The 25013-nt window shown below is 39.4% G+C and overlaps 1 protein-coding gene across 8 annotated transcripts in view; it reads right to left on the bottom strand.

Annotated features, from left to right (window-relative positions):
* Window positions 1–2351: 2351 nt before the first annotated feature.
* The window catches only part of RBBP8 (RB binding protein 8, endonuclease), a 110663-nt gene continuing 88001 nt past the window's right edge, over window positions 2352–25013 (bottom strand). For 4 of the 8 annotated variants that reach the window (XM_024235785.3, XM_024235786.3, XM_024235784.3 and 1 more), the window contains 5 exons: window positions 24707–24850; window positions 19948–20017; window positions 11939–12035; window positions 6558–6699; window positions 2352–2699 (listed from right to left, as the gene is read on the bottom strand). In XM_024235785.3, the coding sequence (XP_024091553.2) occupies window positions 2602–2699; window positions 6558–6699; window positions 11939–12035; window positions 19948–20017; window positions 24707–24850 (551 nt within the window). In that variant the 3' untranslated portion in view covers window positions 2352–2601. 8 annotated transcript variants of the gene reach the window in all.

Below are 25013 nucleotides of genomic sequence, written 5' to 3'. Positions count from 1 at the left end.
CCACTATGCCTGACTAATTTTTGCATTTTTAGTAGAGATGGGGTTTCGTCATGTTGGCCAGGCTGGTCTCAAGGTTTTGACCTCAAGTGATCCCCCACCCCGGCTCCTCAAAGTGCTAGGATTACAGGCATAAGCCACCGTGTCCCACCACTGAAATGTTTTTAAAATGTGTCTATTTCCTTACTCCATTTAAAGGCAGAAGTTGGTCCACAGCAGATAAAATGGGAGAGAGACCTCAGCTCACTCAACGTCACAGGGTAACTGAAGAGTAAATGAAAACTGCTATAAATGGGATGGATAGCTGTGAAGCTACCATCAAGTGGACAAACCCTACCTCTCTTTCTGCTTAGGCTGCCTCTTAAAAAGCAAAATCCATTGGAAGTATTTAACTCCAGCCACACATCCTGTGGTGCCTTGTTCAAATCCAGGTGTCTCTCAAACTCCTGGCCTTTAGGACTATACTATAGTGAAGATGAATTAGTAGATTCTGGAATTAGGCAATCATGGGTTCCAATTTCATCCCTACTAGTTATTAGAGGTAGCCATGAGATGGATAATTCTGACCTCTGAGAAGTCAGGAAAGTTATGAGGTAGGGCTTTCTGGAAACTTTTTTTTATAAGGGACAAAAACAAATGGCATGTACTTTTTTTCTTCTTTTTGTGCAGAACATGGACATGATGCTAGAGGTGGCGTAGACTGCTTTACAGATACCAGGATGAACACCAATACAAAGTATGGAAGAGCAAAAAACCAGGAGAAATCTGGGTCCCTGAGGCCATTATGGAGCTGCACTAGTGGCACTGGACTGCTGACCTCTAGACTTTTTAAGGTGAAAAAAATAAAGCCAGTAATTTGTTGTTTAATCTGCTGTTTTTTGGATCCATTTTTTTTTTTTTTTTTTGCAGCTTAACAATATTTATTAAGTGATAAGTTCACAGGGTTATTTGAGGATCAAAAGAGAACTATCTATGTGAAGAGTATAAAACAGTTCTTGACACACAGTAAGTGACCAATCAATGATAACTATTATTTTTGGGAGATTATCTGACCACCAGCAGAGAACAAAAATCAAACAGAATAAACAACTTGGGAAGGGAAGAGAAGGGCTGAACAGGAGTGATGATAGGGTGATAAAAAATTCAGAATCACAGAGCCAAACAAGGTACATAAGTGGTCTGACATATAGTACATAATCAATATGTATAATTCCTTTTCCTATCCTATCTGTGAGAACACAAACTAATGCCATGTATTCAAGAGAACCTTGATCAACAAGGAAGACCAGACTAAGCAAGAAGATTTTAGGACTCTGAGAAGTAAAGACTGTATTTATAAGGTTATTTATATTTGAGCGAGACATTCCACTCAATGTCTCTTTTATTCCTGCTTATGTAATACTGTCAAGATATAGATCAAATAAATACACAAAAGAGACACTGATAAACAAAATGTCACTAGAAAAGATGGCACAGATTGGTCAGCCATCTTAATGACTCATATACTAGGTCCTAGAGGAATAGAAAGTTGCTAAATAGAAAAATCTATTTTGAAACCCAATTGTTCATAACATTTGTCAATCCACAGAAATAATACAATAGAAGTTGAACAAATGGGCAGAGAACTGAACATATTTAACCTCAAAACTGCACCAGAGAAAAAAAAAAGTATGGCTGGGCACGGTGGCTCATGCCTGCAATCCCAGCACTTTGGGAGGCCGAGGCAGGTGGATCACGAGGTCAAGAGATTGAGACCATCCTGGCGAACACAGTGAAAACCTATCTCTACTAAAAATACAAAAAATAGCTGGGCATGGTGGCGCACGCCTGTAGTGCCAGCTACTTGGGAGGCTGAAGCAGGAGAATTGCTTGAACCCGGGAGGCGGAGGTTGCAGTGAGTGAGATTGTGCCATTGCACTCCAGCCTGGCGACAGAGCGAGACTCCTTCTTGGAAAAAAAAAAAAAAAAAAAAAGAAAAAAAAGTATGATGAAAAGAAAACTTGTGAAGAGCTGGAAAATTAGCACCGGATCAGAGAATAATGTTTACAATATATGGGAAAGGAAAAAAAGTCGATATTTGTGGTCACCTTGAAAGGAATTTATGACAATGTAGTACCTGATTCCAATTCAACAAAAGCTGGAGAGTTTAAAAAAACTATTAAAATATAGTCTTTCTTTTTTGTTAAAAAAAAAAAAAAGACTTAAATGCTAGACACTGGTATGACCTAGAGAAGAGCAACTGATGAAGAAAAATCTGTAATGATTAACATGAAGTCACTGCTCAATGTAAATACCAAGGGAAGATGAAGTAAAAAGAAAAGAACTGAAAGGCAACAAATCACAGACTACAACTATTGTATTTTCAAAATTGTATTAGGTATCACTACATAAAGTAAATAAAAACTCTTAAGTTAGAGTGCAAAATGAAAGCGCCTTATTGCTTTAAAGGTGCAAAAGCAAAATATCACAAACATTTTCAATAGAAAACTGATTTATAAATCCATTTACAGAAGATCAAAAAAATCAATGTTTAGTACCAACTTTAACTATAAATAACTAAGAAGGAAAAAACTGTCTTCCATCCTTCTGTTTCTGTTTCAACGTCTATGTCTTCTGCTCCTTGCCTTTTGGAGAAAATATTGCGTTGTAAGGCTGACGTCTTTTTGGACGAGGACAAGGATCAAGATCTTCCTTAATATAACCTTAAAAACAAATCATAAACTTAGAAGACTGTATGTGCAACATGCATTTCTTTCAGCTTATATCTAGTAAACATTTCTCTTATTTGATGCTTTGTAAGTTTACATGATTCTTCTGATTATTAGCTGTGTGATGCTAATGATTGATCTCACTATTTAGCATCGGTTTCCTCATTTATAATAATGATAGCAGCAAACATTTACCAAATGGTTACATACATCATCTCATATAACTCACATTCCTTTGAAGTAGTTTCTACTATACCTGTTTGACAGATGAGGTAATAGAGACCCAAGGAAGTTAAATTACTTGTTCAAGTTCACAAAGCTAGAAAGTAGAGGAGCTGGGACCTGGCCCAAGCTCTTTCTTATTCCAGAACCAGAACTCTTAAATACTTTCCTATTCTGCCTCCCATAGGTAGTTGCAAAGGGGGACAAAGTGCTAAGAACTCTACTATTATAAATTTCAGGTGCTTATCAAAAATACTTTTTACAGCAGCTATTTCAATAGATGACAATCCCTCTATACTCTTCAGACTATTAGATCTCCTAAGGTGTCTCTAAGCATGTAATCTTCAGGGGAGGCATTTGCTCTGTCATATGCATAGGGGTGCAATCACAGGCTCTATCCAGACTGATTCTATCTGGTGACCAGGCAGTGAGATATCACATCAAAGTTGAATCAATCTGGCTTATTAATGGGGAAAGCAGAAATATAGTGAAAGCTGTCAGAGACTTTGCATCTTTTGGAAAAACTATCTTACAGTTAAACATCTGGAGTGTCTCCAAAAGTGAAGAAGGTCTCTCCCTCCTTGTTGTGCAGCTAAATCATCAGAACTCTTCATTGAGAACAGTTTCTTTTCAAAATTAAATTAAATTAAATTAAGTTAAATTAAATTAAATTAAATTAGTTGGTTTTTTGAAACAGGGTCTTGCTCTGTTGCCCAGGCTGGAGTGCAGTGGTACAATAACGGCTCACTGCAGCCTCCACCTCCAGGGCTCAAGCAATCCTCCCTTCTCAGCCTCCTGAGTTACCACTGGGACCACAGGCATGCACCACCATACCTGGCTAATTTTATTATTTATTTCGTCCAGAGCCAGGGTCTCACTCTGTTGCCCAGGCTGGTCTTGAACCCCTGGGCTCAATGGATCCTCCCATCTTGGCCTCCCAAATGCTGGGATTACAGGTATGAGACACTGTGCCCAGCTGAGAATAGTTTCTATAAGATGGCAAGGCTGAACTGAAATTCTAGGTGGTATAATTTTATCATTTGACATTTATTTAATGCTATTTTATCTTCTTCTGGGTAAAAATTTTAGACGTTTATCTGTAACTGACAAATACAGGCCTAAAGCCTGAAGGCTACTAATTAATTAAAAAGTCAAATAATAAATATTCTAAACACTACTATACTTTTCAATCACATACCAGAAAACATATCTCGTTTTCATAAAACTCAGTATTTTTTTTTTTAAGACGAGTCAGGTACAGTAGTGAGAATGAAGGGAAAGAGTAAACAAGCAGTTCAATCTGCAATTGAATGATCAACTGAGATAACTAATTGCCTCTGGACCAGCTAAAATTCAGTATTTTAAACCACAAGGTAAGACTTAGTCTGTAACTGGGTGGTCTTTGGACCATGGAGAAAATAGCAAAAAATAATAAAGAGGTCAGATAAGTCCCTGCTTAGCTAATATTTTTCCTCTCTTATGGCTTTTTTCTGAACAGCTTCATTCAAGTATACTTGGTATGTAATAAACTGTACACATGTAATGTGAATATTTAGCTCTTATGTTTTAGGATGATTTTGAATTAAAATTCTTCATAAAACTAAGAGTATGTTGTCTTATTAAAAGAATGTTTGATTGAATGTCTGTACCAACATTCATTTAATAACAAATGAGTTTTGAACTATATGTGCCACACACAAAAAAAGTCTAAGAATACAATAATGTAGAGAATAAAATCTTCAGTTAAAGAGGTCCCTTCAGGCCGGGCGTGGTGGCTCGAGCCTGTAATCCCAGCACTTTGGGAGGCTGAGGCGGGTGGATCACTTGAGGTCAGGAGTTCGAGACCAGCCTGGCCAGTATGGTGAAACCCCGTCTCTACTAAAAAAAAAAAAAAAAAGAAAAAAGAAAAATAGGCTGGATATGGTGACATGTGCCTGTAGTCCCAGCTATTAAAGAGGCTGGGGCAGGAAAATCGCTTGAACCTGGGAGGTGGAGGTTGCAGTGAGCCGAGATTGTGCCATTGCACTCCAGCCTGGGCCTCACAGTGAGACTCCATCTCAAAAAAAAAAAAAAAGAAAAAAAGGCCCCTTCATAAAAACTAGCTATTAAATGCTCTTATGAGCTCCTCTGGAATTATACTTTCACAACAAAGGGTCTGTGAAAGGGACCCTGCTTAATTAAATAGCTCTTTTAAGGTTAAGGACTCAAGCATTTCATTTCATTTAAACCAATGATTACAATAAAGTTTCGACCTTAGTGACTATGAATTACTACATGCCTGGAATAGGGGCAATGTCCAGATTGACAGTCCTAGCTTGAGCACAGGAATGGGAGTATGCTACCCCAAAGACAGTTATATGACATGGAGACTTCAGATCACACACCCAACTAACTTAACTTTCGTAGAAAATATAAAACCAGAAAAGTGTGGATCTATACTTTTTAGCATTATGCTGCTGGTCACACAGAACAAAAATTACTACTCATGACCTTTTATTAACAGCCTAAAAGCTGAAAATATTCTCAAATTATATTAAATGTAAGTGTCATATCTAAACAAGCTAGTTGCATGTCAACAACCTAACAAATAAACATCTTTTTTATTCAGATACCACTTATAAACATCCAGCATTCTGGGTAAGTGAGGTTTTAAAATCCAAAATTCATAGCAGTAGATTTAAAAAGATTCTCTTTTTAAATATAACTTTGCTGGTAATTTTTGTTAGGTTATTTATTTTATTTAAAGTCATTTTGGCTGGGTGCAGTGGCTCATGGCTGTAATCCCAGTGTTTTGGGAGGTCAAAGCAGGAGGACTACTTGAGGCCAGGAGTTTAAGACCAGCCTGAGCAACATAGTGAGACCCTGTCTCTGGGGGGGGGGAAAAAAAGTGCTGGGTGTGGCGGCACAAGGCTGTAGTCCTAGCTACCTGGAAGGCTGAGATAGAGTTTGAGCCCATAAGTTGGAGGCATCAGTGAGCCATGATTATGCATGCCACTACACTCCAGCCTGGGTGACAGAGTGAAGCCCTATAAAAAAAAAAAAAATCATTTTGATGATAGAATAAAAGAGAAATTGCTTTTTGAAATTTGGTAAAGCAGAATAATATAAGCACAATCACATTAAAGTGATATTACCAATCTCTAATTCCAACTAAATTACTGAAGAGTCCTCTTATCTTCAGGAATATTTTTATGTCACAAAACTAGCACCCAACCTGCAGCAAAAGGTAAAGAGAATCACAGAAAAAAAGGTGCATGTTCACATTTGGGCATATACAGTATTTTATTTTATTTTTGAGACAGAGTCTTGTTCTGTCACCCAGGCTGGAGTGCAATGGCACAATCTTGGCTTACTGCAACCTCTATCTCTTGGGTTCAAGTGACTCACTTGCCTCAGCCTCCTGAGTGAGTAGCTGGGACTACAGGCATGTGCCACCACGCCTGGCTAATTTTTTGTATTTTTAGTAGTGAAGGGGCTTCACCATGTTGGCCAGGCTGGTCTTGAACTCCTGACCTCAGGTGATCCACCCACCTTGGCCTCTCAAAGTGTTGGAATTATAGGCATGAGCCACTGTGCCCAGCCAAGTATTTAAAAAAATTAATTATAAAATGTTACAATCTATACTCTCACCTCTTTCCATACAAGTCTGAGTGGAAGGAAAACCAACTTCCCAAAAATTCTCTGGTGTGTTGGGTGGAATGTAACGGAATCGGTGTCTTGAGCAGGAAGCCAACTTCTTTTCTCTTTCTTCTGCTGGCATATCTGCATAATACTAATAATAAAAACTGGTAAGTTTTTTCACTGAATAATAATAAATGGAGTGTTATGCTTAATGATTATAAACTAGAAGCTAAAAAAGCCATTTACTAACATATTCAGCATTCTAAGGGAACTTAATCCTCATTGATGATACTATTAGTAATTAATTCTTACAGACAGTATTAATTACTAACAGTAATCAGTGCTGATGCTGTTGGTCTGTGAAGTGCCTGCTTCACTGATGAGAAAAGGAGCTTGTATCACAATGTAAACCAATAAAGTGCTTCCTTTATCAATAAAGTCTTGCCATTAAAAAAAAAAAGCCAGCTGAACTTGACAGTGTGCTTAGTGATACAGCTGATTTATACACTGGTACAAAGTCTTTATCCTTATTAGGCCAGTAAAAAAAATTCAGAGGTCTACATGTTTCTTAATTATTATTTGAATATAACGTGTGTTTCAAATAATTTTCCTATCTCTACGGCTTTAAAAAATAATTTAGATCTGAATGTTGTAGGCTCCATGACTTCTCTTTTTAAGATTTCAGTTAGGATCAAAAGCCTACTATTTTCTGGCAACTGTGAAAACAAAGAACTTGAACTTCATGCACACAAGGATAAAATTATACGTAAAAATTGTACAGGTTTTTAAGGCCTAGACTTAATGAAAACAAAGCAGTAGTTTAAGGTTTAATAGAACATAGATGACAGAATCACTTTTTTTTTGAGAGACAGAGTCTTGCTCTGTCACCCAGGCTGGGATGCAGTGGCACGATCTTGGCTCACTGCAACCTCCCACTCTTGTGTTCAAGTGATTCTCTTGCCTCAGCTTCCCAAGTAGCTGGGACTATAGGCATGTGCCACCACACTCAGCTAATTTTGTATTTTTAGTAGACACAGGGTTTTACTATATGTTGGCCAGGCTGGTCTTGAACTCCTGACCTCAAGTGATCCACCTGTCTCAGACTCCCAAAGTGCTGGGATTACAGGCGTGAGCCACCCAGAATCACATATTTAATCCAGCCAATTCCTTCACTTTACACTTGAGAAACTGAAAATGAAAGTGGTAATTTGCCAAAGATATCACCTATTGAAAGTGATAGACTTAAAACTAGAATTAAGGTTGAAGTAAAAGCTTTTAATACATTTCTATTTTACACAGATTAAAGGCTTTAAAGAAGCTGTGAAACAACTTCATTCAGGTATTTTTTTCATCATTCTCACTGCCCTAAGTATAAGCCTTTGTTACCTTAGTCTGGGCTTTGGGATGAGATGCGATGACCTTAGAGAATCAGGGCTTACTGAAAAAAACACTGCCACTGAATTAAAACATACTTGAGAAACAGTAGTCGGTCAGTGCATTTGTAACATGGCAAGCAAATGGGTGAGTGGTCGAACAGAAATCAGAGAGGAAGTGCAGAGCCAGAGTTTGTTGTCCTTGATAAGGACTTTAGATTCTTTTTCTTAGTGGGATGGGAGGACAATGAAGGATTCTGGGAATTACATGATTTAACTTTTATTCTAAAAAGATTATTAAAAAAAAAAAAAAGGCCATTCATTGCTGAGCTGAAACTACATTGTTAAGAGACAAGAATGAAAAGTAAAAGAGAATGGGGACGGAGATACACGGGAACTGTATATACTTTCTGTACAACTTTGCTGTGAACCTATAACTGCTCTAAAAAATAGTTTTATGTATGTATGTATGTATGTATGTATGTATGTATTTATTTATTGAGATGGAGTTTCGCTCTTGTCACCCAGGCTGGAGTGCAATGGAGCGATCTTGGCTCACTGCAACCTCTGCCTCCTGGGTTCAAGTGATTCTCCTGCCTCAGCCTCCCGAGTAGCTGGGATTACAAGCATGCACCACCACGCTCAGCTAATATTTGTATTATTAGTAGAGACAGGGTTTTACCATGTTGGCCATGCTGGTCTTGAACTCCTGACCTCAGGTGATCCACCCGCCTCGGCCTCCCAAAGTGCTGGAATTAGAGGCACGAGCCATTGTGCCCGGCCAAAATAAAAGTTTTAGAGTTAAAAAAAAAAAAAAGACCAGGAGAGCACTTAGAAGCTATTACAATTATAAAATGTTGGCCGGGCACAGTGGCTCACGCCTGTAATCCCAGCACTTTGGGAGGCTGAGGCGGGTGGATCACGAGGTCAGGAGATCGAGACCATCCTGGCTAACACAGTGAAACACCGTCTCTACTGAAAATACAAAAAAATTATCCAGGCGTGGTGGCGGGCGCCTGTAGTCCCAGCTACTCAGGAGGCTGAGGCGGGAGAATGGCGTGAACCCAGGAGGCGGAGCTTGCAGTGAGCCGATATCGCTCCACTGTGCTCCAGCCTGGGCAACAGAGTGAGACTCCATCTCAAAAAAAAAAAAAAATATAAAATGTTGCCTTGGTCCAGGGCATTAGTGGTGGTGATAGTAAGTGGATGGGTATGGGATATATTTTGAAGGAAGAATCAATGGGGTTTGTTGATATAAAAGTTATTGAGATGTGAAAGAAAAAAGTAGTGAATAACTATAAGATCTCAGGACATATAGGAGACTCAGCAGTGAGGTTTGGGACTTGAGGGCAGATATTGTATGTTTGTTTTTGGATGTGTGAAATTTGAGATCACTATCGCAGATCCACATGAGTATTGCACACTCCACTTGCAGAATAGGCAATGGGATAAATTTAAGAACTGTAAGCATATGGTTAGTATTTAAGTACATGGGACTGGCACTTCCACTTCTGGTCATGATGGAGTAACAGAACAGATTTACCTTCCTAAATAAATTAACTAGAAAAACTAAAATGTATACAATAATGGTTTTCAGAGATTGGATAACAGCACGGGAAATGATTATTGAGAATGAATGCAACTTAACAGTGTTTCTAGCAAAAGAGCTTTTTTCTAACTAGTAGGATTAATTCTAGATCATAGAATTATGGTTATAACTAAAAAACCAGAAATTTACTCAATGTGGACCATATTCTTTAAGAAATCATGATACATTCAATTTGTGTAATGAAAACTCACGAACTCACATTATAGGCTTTTGCTTGTATTGCCAAACTGCTTTTCAAAATAGTGATCCCAATTTATATTCTCATTCTTAGTACATAAGAGCATATTTTTACCCAATGCTTACCTGCATTACAATCTAGTCATACTTTCACATATAATTTTAATGTGCTTGGTTATTAAATTTTCTAGCCCGTATGTTAAAAACAAAATTTAAAAGGGGAAGTAAATTGCTGAGAGCAGGCATCTGAGAGCTAATGGACAACAAGGGAAGAAATAAAAACAGCATGTTCCAGGTCAAAACAGAACCTGCCTGGTACTATTCAGTAAAAGGACAATCAGTACAGTTGGCCCTTCATATCCTTGGGTTCTACATTCATGGATTCAACCAGCCGTGGATCAAAAATATTCAGGAAAAAAACCTTCATCTGTATTAACATGTACAGACTATTTTTCTTGTCATTCCCTATACACTACAGTACAACAACTATTTACAAAGCATTAGCATTGTAATACGGATTATAAATAATTAGAGGTAATTTAAAGCATATGAAAGAATGTGCATAGGTTATAGGCAAATTTTATGCCTATATATGCCATTTTATATCAGGGACTTGAGCATCCGTGATTTTGGTATCCACAGTAGGTCCTGAAGCCAGTTTTCCACAGATACAAAGCAATGTCTGTACCATTTACTTCAACATCCAAGACAGCCAATGTATAAAAGGAAAAATATAAGTCTTTAAGTGTTTATTCATTATATCTTATGTAGGAAGAAAAATGTTCGATGCAGTGGCTCACACCAGTAATCCCAGTACTTTGGGAGGCCAAGGTGGGCGGATCACCTGAGGTCGGGAGTTCGAGGCCAGCCTGACCAACATGGTGAAACCCTGTCTCTACTAAAAATACAAAATTAGCCAGGCATGGTGGCGCATGCCTGTAATCCCAGCTACTCGGGAGGCAGAGGCAGGAGAATCGTCTGAACCCGGGAAATGGAGGCTGTGGTGAGCTGAGATCGCGCCATTGTGCTCCAGCCTAGGCAACAAGAGCAAAACTCCGTCTCAAACAAAAAAAAAAAAAAAAAAAAAAAAAAAAACTTGGCCAGTGTGGTGGTTCACGTCTGTAATCCCAGAACTTTGGGAGGCCAAGGCAGGCGGATCAATTGAGGTCAGGAGTTCGAGACCAGCCTGGCCAAATGGTGAAACCCTATCTCTACTAAAAATACAAAAATTAGTCATGCATGGTGGTAGGTGCCTGTAATCCCAGCTACCTGGGAAGCTGAGGCAGGAAAATTGCTTGAACCCGGGAGGCGGAGATTGTAGTGAGCCAAGATCGCGCCACTCCATTCCAGCCTGGGCAACAGGGCAAGACTCCGTCTCAAAAAAAAAGAAAAAAAAATAGAACTTATATTGGTACCAATTATTTTAAAAAAATTATGAGTATACCTAATTTCCTGAGAATGTTGGTAAAAATAATTTTTTTTTTTTTTTTTTTTTTTTTTTGAGACGGAGTCTCACTCTCTCGCCCAGGCTGGAGTGCAGTGGTGCAATCTCGGCTCACTACAAGCTCTGCCTCCCGGGTTCACGCCATTCTCCTGCCTCAGCCTCCCGAGTAGCTGGGACTACAGGCGCCTGCCACCACGCCTGGCTTTTTTTTTTTACGTGTTTTTACTAGAGATGGGGTTTCACCATGTTAGCCAGGATGGTCTAGATCTCCTTACCTCGTGATCCGCCTACCTTGGCCTCCCAAAGTGCTGGGATTACAGGTGTGAGCCACTGCACCTGGCATTTTTTTTTTTTTTGAGATGAAGTTTCACTCTTGTTGCCCAGGCTGGAGCGCAATGGCACAATCTCGGCTCACTGCAACCTCCACCTCCCAGGTTCAAGTGATTCTCCTGCCTCAGCCTCCTGAGTAGCTGGAATTACAGGTGTGTGCCACCACACCCAGCTTATTTTTGTATTTTTAGTAGAGATGGGGTTTCGCCATGTTGGCCAGGCTGGTCTCGATCTTCTGGCCTCAAGTGATCTGCCCTCCTTGGCCTCCCAAAATGCTGAGATTAGAGGCATGAGCCACCGCACCCGACCCAGAATACTCTTTATACCTTCTGTTATGCCTGGCTCAAATAAGAGGTTTCTATAACCAATATGGTTTGTATATGTGATTTTCAAATCAAGCATTTATTATCTATAAAGCCATACTTAAAAAAAAATTAGTATCTACATTAGTACTTACGATTTCACATTCCTTACACGTGTGCCCAAGCAGTTTTCTTCTCTCCTCTTTTTTCCGAACCACCTCAATATGAGGAAAATTTTGCAAGCTAGTCTCTCTGAGGGAAAAATGAATTAAATTAACAAAGCTTAGAGTTCAGAGGAGAAATAATCCCAAAAACATTCATTCATTTTTATTTGAAATGTTTATTCAGTATGTTAGAAAAATATTGCTTCATCAAATACTTATTAAGTGCTTACTATATATACACCAAGTATTTTTATGGGTATTTTTTCTAACTAAAAAAATTAAAACTATTTACTATCCAAAGTTACCTGCAAATTCAGTGTAATCCCCATCAAAATACCAATAATGTTCTTCACAGAAATATTTATTTATTTAGAGACAGAGTCTTGCTCTGTTGGCCAGGCTCGAGTGCAATGACATGATCTTGGCTCACTGCAACCTCCACCTCCCGGGTTCAAGCGATTCTTATGCCTCAGCCTTCTGAGTAGCTGGGATTACAGGCCTGTACCACCACGCCTGGCTAATTTTTTATTTTTAGTAGAGATGGGGTTTCATCATGTTGGCCAGGCTAGTCTTGAACTCCTAACCTCAGGTGATCTGCCCGCCTCAGCCTCCCAAAGTGCTAGGATTACAGGCGTGAGCCACTGTGGCCCAGGCTTTCACAGAAATATTTTTAAAAAATCCTAAAATTAGTCTGAAACCAGTAAAGACATACCAATAGCCAAAGCAATCCTGAGCAAAAAAGAACAAAGCTGGATGGGCGCAGTGGCTCACTTGAGGTCAGGAATTCGAGACCAGCCTGGCCAATGTGACAAAACCACGTCTGTATTAAAAATACAAAAATTAGTTGGGTGTGGTGGCACAGGCCTGTAATCCCAGCTACTCAGGAGGCTGAGGCACAAGAACCGCTTGAACCCGGGAGGCAGAGGTTGCAGTGAGCTGAGACTATGCCACTGCACTCTAGCCTGGGTGAGACTCTGTCTCAAAAAAAGAAAAAAAGCAAAACACAACAACAACAACAACAACAAAAAAACAAGCTGGCGGCAACATACTATCAGACTTCAAAATATACGAAGCTACAGTTACCAAAACAACATGGTACTGGCATAAAAACAGACACATAGAGCAATGGAACAGAGTACCAGAAATTAATGAATGCCTCTATAGTCAACTGATTTTTTTTATATAGGAGCCACGCACCTTCATTGGGGAAAAGATAGTCTATTTAATAAACGGTGCTGGTAAAACTGGATATCCACTTGCAGAAGAATGAAAATAGGTCCCTATTTCTCACTCAATATAAAAATCAACTCAAAATGAGTCAAAGAACTAAATGTAAAACCCAAAACTATAAAACTACTAGAAAAAAAATATATGGGAAATGTTTCAGGACAATGGTCTGGGAAAAGATTTTATGAATAAGACCTCAAAATAACAGACAATAAAAGCAAAAATATACAAGTGGGATTATACTGAAAGGCAATTACTATTACCTCTTATTTCTGCCTTTCACTGGCTGAAAATAATAATCAGGTTAGGAGGTAAAATATAACAACCTATTTAAAAATGAATACTGTATTATGAAACTCATAAATTGGCATTGTATAACATTAAAAAAAAATACTGCCTGTTTTCCAGTACTAAGAACCCAGATTTCAGGACTAACTTCTTCTGCCCAGAGAACAGACTCATCTGTTTGTATGCCATTTGCCATCCTATTTATGAGAAACATTACTGGCCAGGTGTGGTGGCTCATGCCTATAATCCCAGCACTTAGGGAGACTGGGGCAAAAGGGTTGCTTGAGACCAACACCAGGGGTTTGAGACCAGCCTGGACAACATATCAAAACACCTGTCTCTACAAAAAATAAAAATAAAAAATTAGCTGGGTGTGGTGGCACACACCTACAGTTCCAGGTACTCAGGAGGCTGAGGTGAGAGGACTGCCTGAGCCCAGGAGTTTGAGGCTGCAGTGAATAATGATTGTGCCATTGCACTTCAGCCTAGGTAACAAAGTGAGATCCTGTCTCAAAACAAAACAAAACAAACAAAAAAAAACCAGAAAAAAGAAAAAGAAGGAAAAATTACCTTATACTGCTTCCACCTACCATGAGTTCTTCAAAATATTAGGCATAATTATCATTTGTTGTTATCTTTAAATGAATAAGAGCCTACTGTGAATCACGGAAACCTAGGAGGGTCAAAGCCACTAGATATGGATTAATATGCTATGGAGTATGTTGGGAAGAAAAAGCAATCAAGAAGCACAAAATTTTATTTTATTCATTATTATTTAGTTAGTTTGTTTTAAGACAGGTTCTTGCTTTGTTGCCCAGGCTGGAGTGAAGTGGCATGAGCATAGCTTACTGCAGCCTGAACTCCTGGGCTCAAGTAATCCCCCTGCCTCAGCCTCCTGAGTTAGCTAGGACTACAGGTGCAAGCCACAAGGCCCAGCTAATTTTTGCTTTTTAGTAGAGATGAGGTCTTACTATGTTGCCCAGGTTGGTCTTGAAGTCCTGGCCTCATGAATGTTTTCAATGTCATCTGGAATGGTGAATCCTTTCCAGAAGGTTTTCAGTTTACTTTGCCCATCATAGGAATCACCATCAATGGCAGGGACAGCCTTACAAACTGTATTTCTTAAATAAGAGAACTTGAAAGTCAAACTACTACTTAATCCAATCTGCAGAACGATACTGTGTTAGCGGGCATGAAAACATTCATCCAGCCTGGCCAACATGGTGAAACACCGTCTCTACTAAAAATACAAAAGCAAAATTAGCCAGGCGTGGTGGCACATGCCTGTAATCCTAGCTACTTGGGAGGCTGAGGCACGAGAATCACTTGAACTCGGGAGGCGGAGGTTGCAATGAGCCAAGATCGCGCCACTCACTCCAGCCTGGGTGACAGAGTGAGACTCTGTCTCTAAATAAATAAATAAATAAAAAATTCATCTCCTTGTACATCTCCATCAGAGCTCTTGGGTGACAACGTGCTTTGTCAATGAACAGTAGTATTGAAGTCACCTTTGCAAAAATTATGACAGTGGAAAAAATCTGACCTAGCTGACTTTATCTTGCTTTTAACCTTCAAGCTGTCTTTATTTATTTTTGGGCATAGGCCAAGTTAAGTATGAGAAAAATTTAGTTTAACTTTAAAACAAAGATGATAACAGCCCCTTCTGGAAATCAGCCCTGTCCTTGCTCAGGGACTGAAATCACCTTTGTAAAACTAACAAATTAGCCACGAGGTTATTTTAAAACAAAGATGATTATCAGCTCCTTCCCAAAACTAACTCCTCCTTCTTGCTCAGAGACTTAAACCATCTATGTAAAACCAAAAAAATCAGTCAAGAGGTTAAAATTATAGCTCAGTAGTGGAGTCATGCAGAGATCATGGGATTTCTAACCTCAATTGCTCCTACATACAAATGATATTACCATTATAAAACCTTCGGGCGTGAGGTATTTTTCAGACCCTACATTCTGACGGACCAGGTGGGCTCACCTGCGCTGGCTACCTACACTAAAAAACTGGTTCAATTGATCTTGTGATCCCACCCAAAAACTGACTCAGTGCAAAAAGACACCTTTGACACCTATAATTTCATCCCCAACCCAACCAATCTCCATTCCCCGTTCCCAGCTCCCTCTCTGCCAAACTATCCTTAAAAAACCATAGCTTCCACATTTTAGGGGAAAGTGATTTAAATAATAACAACTCCAGTCCTTTCACTTGACTAACTCTGCAATTATTACACTCTTTCTCTACTATAATATCACTGTCTCAGTGAATCAGCTCTATTTGTATGGTGGGAAAAAAAGAAAAAACAACTGTTGGATGATTACAATATTTTGAAAGGCTATTTTTTTTTTTTTTTCTGATCAATAGGCTTAAAGCATTTAGTAAACCATGCCGTAAATAGATGTGCTGTTATCCAGGCTTTGTTGTTCTATTTCTAAAGCACAGGCACAGTAGATTGAGCATAGTTCTTCAGGGTCCTAGGATTTTCAGAATGGTAAATGAGCACTGGCTTCAACTTGAAGTCACCAGCTGCATTAACCCTAACAAGAGTCAACCTGTCCTTTGAAGCTCTGAAGCCAGGCACTGGTTTCTCCTCTCTACTTATCAAAGTCATAGATGGCATCTTCTTCCAATAGAAGGCTGTTTCGTCTGCACGGAAAATCTGTTGTTTAGTTCAGCCACCTTCATCACTGATCTCAGCCAGATATTCTAGATCATTTGCTGCTACAGCTCCTATTATCAGTACTTGCCGTTTGCTTTGCACTTTTATATTATGCACATGGCTTCTTTCCTTAAACCTCATGAACCAACCTCTGCTAGTTTCAAACTTTTCTTCTGCAGCTTCCTCAAACTAAATAGAGTTAGAGGCTTGCCCTGGATTAGGCTTAAAGGAATGCGGTGGCTGGTTTGATCTTCAATCTAGACCACTGAAATTTCCTCCATGTCAGCAGTAAGTCTGTTTCACTTTCTTACCATTGATGTGTTCACTGGAGTGGCACTTGTGACTTTCTTCAAGAACTTTCCTTTGCATTTCCAACTTGGCCGACTGGTGTAAAAGGCCTAGCTTTTTACCTATCTTGGCTTTTGAAATATCTTCCTCATTAAGCTTAATCATTTCTAGCATTTGATTTAAAAGTAAGAGATGTGCAACTCTTCCTTTCACTTATATACTTAGAGGGCATCATAGTTGCTTTTTTTTTTTTTTTGAGACAGCATCTCACTTTGTCTCCCAGGCTGGAGTGCAGTGGCGCGATCACAGCTCACAATAGTCTCGACCTCCTGAGCTCAAGCGATCCTCCCACCTCAGCCTCCCCTGGTATAATAGTTGGAACTAGAGGCGTGTGCCACCATGCTCAGCTAAATTTTTTTGTATTTTTTGTAGAGATGGGGTTTTTCCATGTTGCCCAGGCTGGTCTCGATTTGCTCATCACGGCCTCCCAAAGTTCTGGAATTACAGGCATGAGCCACCATGCCTGCTTCCACTGCAGGGTTCTTAACTGGCCTAATTTCAATGTTGTTGTGTCTCAGGGAATAGGGAGGCCCAAGAAGAGGAGAGATGGGAAAATGGTCGGTTGGTGGAGCAGCCAGAACACACACGACATTCATTGATTGAGTTCATTGTCTTATATGGGCATCGTTCATGATGACCCAAAACGATTATAATAGCAGCATCAGGCCGGGCGCGGTGGCTCACGCCTGTAATCCCAGCACTTTGGGAGGCCTAGGCAGGCGGATCATGAGGTCAGAAGATCGAGACCATCCTGGCTAACACGGTGAAATCCCATCTCTACTAAAAAAAGACAAAAAAATTAGCCAGGCGTGGTGGCGGGCACCTGTAGTCCCAGCTACACGGGAGGCTGAAGCAGGAGAATGGCATGAACCTGGGAGGCGGAGCTTGCAGTGAGAAGAGATGGAGCCACTGCACTCCAGCCTGGGCGACAGAGCGAGACTCTGTCTCAAAAAAAAAAAAAAAAAAATAGCATCAAAGATCACTGATCACAGAACACTGTAACAGATATAATAATGAAAAAGTTTGAAATATTGTGAGAATTACTAAAATGTGACACAGAAACATGAAGTAAGCACATGTTGTTGGAAAAATGCCACTCACAGATTTGTTCAAATAGGGTTGCCACATACCTTCAATTTGTAAAAAACACAGTATCTGCAAAGTGCAATAAAGCACCGTGAAATAGAAAGTATACCTTAAATGGAAGTGTAATAAAAAGATCACATACATGCCCCTCTAGTTGGCAAGCACTTTCCCTCAAAAAGAAAAGTTTTAGTCACTCTATTTCTAAGTATAAGTCCTTTTTTGTTTCAACTCAAGAACCCTCAGCTCTGGTGTGATCTGTGAATTAGAAAAGGGAAACCAAGAAAGTACACACAAAAAATACTGCCACAACTATATTTTCTTTCAAAGAGTTTATGGAATCCTAAGATTATGCAGATCACATTTTGGCCATATCCTTTCTTCTGAATATTAACTACTCCACTTCTATAGTGTCTTATCATGACATAGGGAATCTCCTAGTAGAATGGCATCTGTAGTAGACCTCAAAGCATCACTTAAACAAGCTTCTTGTCTCTGATACTACACAATCCATCTTCCCAGGTTTGCAGTCTTGGTTTTCTCAGTGGGAAAAGCAACAATGTAACTGAGAATTTTAGCATCTCCATGTCTCCATCCCCACACTTCCATTCACCTCTTGTTCTCCAGCTATCTAATTGCTTCAGAATAAATAAAACTACTCATACATATTTTCTAAAATACTAGTGAACCTTTAATATGAAACATTTAAAATGACAGTTCTTTTTTTTTTTTTTTTTTTTGAGACAGGGTCTCACTCTGTTGGCCCAGGCTGGAGTGCAGTGGTGTGATCATAGCTCTTACTGCAGCCTTGACTTCCTGGGCTCAAGCGATCTTCTCAAAGCTTCCTGAGTAGTTGGGACTATAGGCACACACCATCACACCTAGCTAATTTTTAATTTTTTGTAGAGACGAGGTCTCACTGTGTTGCCCAGGCTGGTCTCAAACTCCTGGGCTCAAGCGATTCTTCCGCCAAAGCCTCTCAAAGTGCTGGGATTACAGGCATAAGCCACCTGGAAAATGACAGTTGTTACTCTGCAGTCCTACTTCTAGGAATCTATCTCAATGATCTACAGGCAAAAATATGAAAAGAGAATGTGCAAGGTTATTCACTGCAGCACTGTGTGCACTAGGCATAACTGTCAACAATCCAAGTGTCCACTGCTAGGGCATAAACTACAGTAGAGTCACATAATGAAGTACTATGGAGCTAAGAAGAAATGAGGAATATCGCTATATACAACTTGAGTGACTTCCAGGATCTATAGTTAAACAAAAAAAGCAGGCCAGGCGCAGTGGCTCATGCCTGTAATCCCAGCACTTTCCCAACATGGTGAAACCCTGTCTCCACTAAAAATACAAAAATTAGCTGCGCGTGGTGGCGCACGCCTGTAGTCCCAGCTACTCGGGAGGCTGAGGCAGGAGAATCGCTTGAACCCAGGAGGTGGAGGTTGCAGTGAGCTGAGATGGCGCCCCTGCACCCTAGCCTGGTGACAGAGCAAGACTCCATCTAAAAAAGCAAAGTAGAGCAAAGTATATATAATATTCTATATGAGTCATGGAGAGCATGACTATATACATATATTTGCTTCTATTTTTTAGGATAGAAGAAAAATCATAAATTTTAAACAAATGATTACCTATAGGTATAGGGAGCTATAAGATATAGAGGCCAAGAACAGAAGTGAGATTTATCTGAATATACTTGTAGTCTGGTACAATGTACATACTTAGTGTCCATTATATACATTATATATATATATAAAAAATACATTATACTTTATATACTTTTAAAAGAATTAAATATGAAAAGAAAAAAACCCAATTCCTAAAAAATCAAAAGCAAAATAAACCTGGGTACTGAGTTGGTGGCATAACTGCAAAAATAATTTCCTTATTTGTAAAATTTGTCGTTTTTATGTTTCAGTCTCTTTTTTATGACCACAAAGTAAATAATTTTAATTTAACCAAAGTAGCAATTTAACAGTTTAGAGATACTCTGACAAAGACAGCTCGATTGGCCAGGTGTGGTGGCTCAAGCCTGTAATCCCAGCACTTTGAGAGGCCGAGGCAGATGGATGGCTTGAGCCCAGGAGTTCAAGATTAGCCTTGGCAACGTGGTGAAACCCTGTCTCTACAAAAAATAAAAAAAATAGCCGGGTGTGATAGTATGTGCCTGTAGTCCCAGATACTCAGGAGGCTGAGGTGGGAGCATTGCTTGAGCCTAGGAGGCAGAGGTTGCAGTGAGCTGAGATTATGCCATTGCACCCTAGCCTGGGTGACAGAGCAAGACCCTGTCTTAAAAAAAAAAAGAAAAAAGAGAGAGAAATAAAAGACAGCTCTATTGTACTTCCAGTCACATTGCTGGTATAAATAAAAACCAACTTACCTTTCATCATCTTTAAAATATGGCTCCACAAATGCTTTCTGCTTGACTTTGTCTTGTTTATCACCATGAGCTATAAATAAAACATGCACATTACAAACTAAATGTAGAACTTAATGAGAAATAATTAACTAGCTTGGAAGAAAATGACATGTACTCAAACTTCCATTTTTATTGGATTTCATGCTCTAGGCCTCTGAGCAACTCATTTAAATTTTCTGCAACTATGTAACTACTTTTTTTTTTTTTTTTGAGACCGTGTCTTGCTCTGTTGCCTAGGCTGGAGTGCAGTGGCACAATCTCTGCTCACTGCAAGCTCCACCTCCCAGGTTCACACCATCCTCCTGCCTCAGCCTCCCGAGTAGCTGGGACTACAGGCGCCCGCCACCATGCTGGGCTAATCTTTTGTATTTTTAGTAGAGACAGGGTTTCACCATGTTAGCCAGGATGGTCTCAATCTCCTGACCTCATGATCTGCCCGCCTTGGCCTCCCAAAGTGCTGGGATTACAGGCGTGAGCCACCGCGCCCTGCCTCTGTAACTACTTTTTTCTTTCTTTTGCATCTGCATAATGAGGAGGGCGCTGTCTCATTTACCTCAAAATTACTAGACAGCTAAAAGTCATTATCTCAGAAGTATTTTAGAGTTTAAAAGAAATACTCAGATGCCCAGTATTACCATTTGACAAGAAACAACAACAAAAGACAGCCTTCAATATTAATTTTGGCCGGGTGCGGTGGCTCACACCTGTAATCTCAGCACTTTGGGAGGCCGAGGTGGGTGGATCACCTGAGGTCAGGAGTTCGAGACCAGCCTGGCCAACATGGTGAAACCCTGTCTCTACTGAAAATACAAAAATTAGCTGGGCATGGTGGCACATGCCTGTAATCCCAGCTACTCGGGAGGCTGAGGCAGAAGAATCTCTTGAACCAGGGAGTTGGAGGTTGCAGTGAGCTGAGATTGTGCCACTGCATTCCAGCCTGGCAACAGAGCAAGACTCCGTCTCAAAAAATTAAAAAAAATTCACACATAATTATACATCTTTATACAGTGTGATACTCTGATATATGTACACAATGTGTAATGACCAAATTAGGGTAATTAGCATATCTGTCACCTCAAACATTTGTCATTTCTTTGTGTTGGGAACATTCAAAATCTGTGCTTTTAGCTATCTGAGAACATATAATATATGATTGTTAATTATAGTCACCATATAGTGCTATTGAACACCAAAATTTATTCCTTCTATTTAGCTTTTTATTTTTATTTGTTTTCTTGAGATGGAGTCTTGCTCTGTTGCCCAGGTTGGAATGCGGTGGCATGATCTAGGCTCACTGCAACTTCTGCCTCCCAGGTTCAAGAGATTCTCTTGCCTCAGCCTCCCAAGTAGCTGGGACTACAGGCACCCGCCACCATGCCCGGCTAATGTTTTGTATCTTTAGTAGAGACGGGGTTTCACTGTGTTAACCAGGATGGTCTCGATCTCCTGACTTTGTGATCCGCCTGCCCTGGCCTCCCAAAGTGTTGGGATTACAGGCGTAAGCCACTGTGCCCGGCTCCCTTATTTATTTTTCTTAGAGATCAGGTGTTGCTATGTTGCCCAGGCTGGAGGGCAGGGGCAATTCATAGGCACTGCACCACTACTGATCAGCATGCAAGTTTTGACCTGCTCCATTTTTGAAGTGGGCCAGTTCACTGCTCCTTGAGCAACTTAGTGGTCTCCTGCTTCTAAGAGGTCACCATACTGATGCTAAACTTAATATGGATCATACCTCAGAACTCCAATACAGCACTACTCCAAGAACTCCAAGGCTCAAGCTATCCTCCTGCCTCAGCCTCTTGGGTAGCTGGGACTATGGGTGTCTGCCACCTTGCTTGGCTAGCTATATTTTTATATCAATTAACTCACCTTTGGCTATCCCAGCCTTCCCCACCTCTAGTAACTGCTATTCTACTCTCTACTTCTATAAGATCAACTTTTTTAGATTCCACATATGAATAAGAACATGTGGTATTTATCTTTCTGTGCCTGGCTTATTTCACTTAATATGATGTTCTCCAAGCTCATCGATGTTTGCACAAATGACAGAATTTTGTTCTTTTTAGTGGTTAAATAGTATTTTTGTGTGTCTATGTATATATGTGTGTGTGTGTGTGTGTGTGTATATATATATGTGTGTATATATATGTGTGTATATATATATATACTATATATATACACACACACACACACATATCTATCCATATATCATTTTCTTTATCTGTAAATAGACACTTAGGCTGATTCCGTATCTTGGCTATTCTGAACAGTGCTGCAATAAACTTGAGTGCAGATATCTCTTTAACATACTGATTTCCTTTCCTTTGGAATATATACCCAGTAGTGGGACTGCTGGATCTATGACAGTTCCATTTTTAGTTTTAGTTTTTTTTTTTTTTTGAGACGGGTTCTCGCGCTGTTGCCCAGGCTGGAGCACAGTGGCGCAATCTTGGCTCACTGCAAGTTCCACCTCCTGGGTTCATGCCATTCTCCTGCCTGAGCCTCCCGAGTAGCTGGGACTACAGGCGCCTGCCACCACGCCTGGTTAATTTTTTTGTATTTTCAGGAGACGGGGTTTCACCGTGTTAGCCAGGATGGTCTCGATCTCCTGACCTTACGATCCGCCCGCCTTGACCATTTTTAGTTTTTTGAGGAATCTTCATACCATTTTCTAAAATGGCTATACTAATTTACATTGTCACCAATCCTGTTGATTTTTACAATGCATCTTTAAGGTAAGTTATAACTAGGGAATAAATAGATTAAAGATTTTATCAGAAAATCTGTGACAAAGATTAAAAACTAGAGCTCAGAACTTGGGACCTGACTCCTAAGATGTCTAGACTCAAATAGCTAAACGCTAGCATCTATTCAAAGAATCAAAATTCACTGAGCATTGTGCTAAGTTCCAGACATACAATATATAACGAGAGAGTAGGTCTCCTGTCTTCATGGAGTTTACATTACGGTGAGGAAGATAGACATTAAGCAAGCAGAGAGTTAAACATTAAGCAGGTAGACAGTTAAGGGTTATGTGAGAAAGCACATACAAGGTAGTAACTGGGTTGAGAAAATAAAATAAATATGTAACAAATCCTAAATTATATGCCTGGGTGACTGGGAAAAATAAAAACGTCTGAAGATTATTTGGTTGGAAGTAAATGGAAATTGGCTTAGACATGTTACGTTTAAGCTGAAGAGACACAAAAGTATCTCACAGTACTCAGAAATGTAAGACTGGGATTCATCAGAGAAGTCAAACCTAGAGACGCAGATTTGGAATCATTTTCAGAGGTAAGGCTGATAAAAGTTGTGAGAGAAAAGTTGTGAGGAAGAAAGAGTCTTGGGGATATTCTAGGAAACAAGCTGTGACAAATAAAAAGAACGATGCAGCATCGTCAGAAAAGCTAAGCGAGAAGAAATTCTGAGATAGCCAGTGTCAAATGTAACTTAAAACAAGGAACAGAAATTAATAAGTACACCTTTGCAAAAAATAGTCTTTTTCTTTGAAGTGAAACTTATTTGCAAAACGTCCTTCTTGGGGGGAAAAAGGATACTGAACAGCTGTAAATTTTTATTTCAAAATTTACTTGATGGAGTTTTCGCCAGGGACTAAGCAAGCAAAAGCCTACTGTCCTCTATCTTTGGTTTGGGTCTCATTCACTTTTGAGTTAAGGGCTGTTGTTTTAAAAACCTGATGGAAACATGAACATAATCAAGATTGTGCCACAGTAGAAGGTATGTTCATTTAAACCAGCATAAAACAATCTTTGCACTAGATTAAAAATTCGGACCAATTTAATAACAATGAGAAAAATGAGAGATTTAACAAAAATTACAATCTTCAATCCAGATTCTCTACTTAGATTTTCAATTAGAGTATTCTTTTTCTGATTGCTATCCTACATTATAAAGTTACTGCTTCTAATGAAAGAGATATTAAGACTAATACACAGTTACATTAGGTATTTTGTCTGGTAAGATAAAGCATTCACAGCAGAAAACAGATCTGAATCTTCCTTTTTTGAATTTAATTGATTAATTATTTTTTTTTGAGACAGGGTCTCTGTCGCCCAGGCTGAAGTACAATCGGTGGTTCACTGACGCAGCCATGACCTCCTGGGTGTTCAAGCGATCCCCTCGCCCCAGCCCCCAAGTAGCTGGGACTACAGGTACGTGCCATCATGCCGAGCTAATTTTTGTAGAAATGAGGTTTTGTCATATTGCCCAGGCTGGTCTTGAACTCTCCTGAGCTCAAGCAATCTGTCTGCCTTGGCCTTCCAAAGTGCTGGGATTACAGGTGTGAACCACTGTGCCTGGCTGGATCTGAATGTTCTACAAAACTTTCTCCTTCTACTCTATTACAATTAATTTAATAATTAACAGATGTTTCTCAAAAATTTTATCAGTTTTATGTGTATTTAGAAAGAAATTTGTAATACCAAACTAATCTTAGTTTCTTAGTTCTAATAAATATTTTATAGCTATATAACACATTAACATAAGGAGAGGTTGAGTCAAAGGTACAGAAGAATGCTGAAAAATTTTCTGGAACTCTTATCAGTGTAAAATTATCTCAAAATTTTAAAAAACTGAAAAAATTTATACAAGAAATATGAAACTTTAATTGTTGATATGTCATCAAGCTTTTGTTAATTAGCTTGATAACTTACTGAATTCTGCAACTGAGAAGCCTTAATTAAACAGAAAAAAATCTTACTGTGTAGTTTCTTTGTGGCAGCAGACAATTCCTCCTCTTCATCTGCTGCTTGGGAGAAACTGTCTGCCAAACAGGATTCATACTCTTCATGTGTTGTCCGATCAAACATATCTTCCAAGCTATCATTCATTTTTCTTTCTTCATCTATGTAAAAGAGCATTGGCTTAGGGCAATAAGCAAGCTTTTGCTTAATATGTAAACCATGATGAAACTGTAGTAACTACCACACAATAACAGAATGCAGTCCTTAAGACACTTCTTAAAACATGGTTGTTAAAATATGGTTTATATATTGGGTACTGAGATT

Source organism: Pongo abelii, chromosome 17 (assembly GCF_028885655.2).
Source record: "Pongo abelii isolate AG06213 chromosome 17, NHGRI_mPonAbe1-v2.0_pri, whole genome shotgun sequence".
In the NCBI taxonomy this organism is placed as follows: domain Eukaryota; kingdom Metazoa; phylum Chordata; class Mammalia; order Primates; family Hominidae; genus Pongo; species Pongo abelii.
Note: the sequence above shows the minus strand (reverse complement) of the source record. Positions and strands in the feature narration are given on the sequence as shown.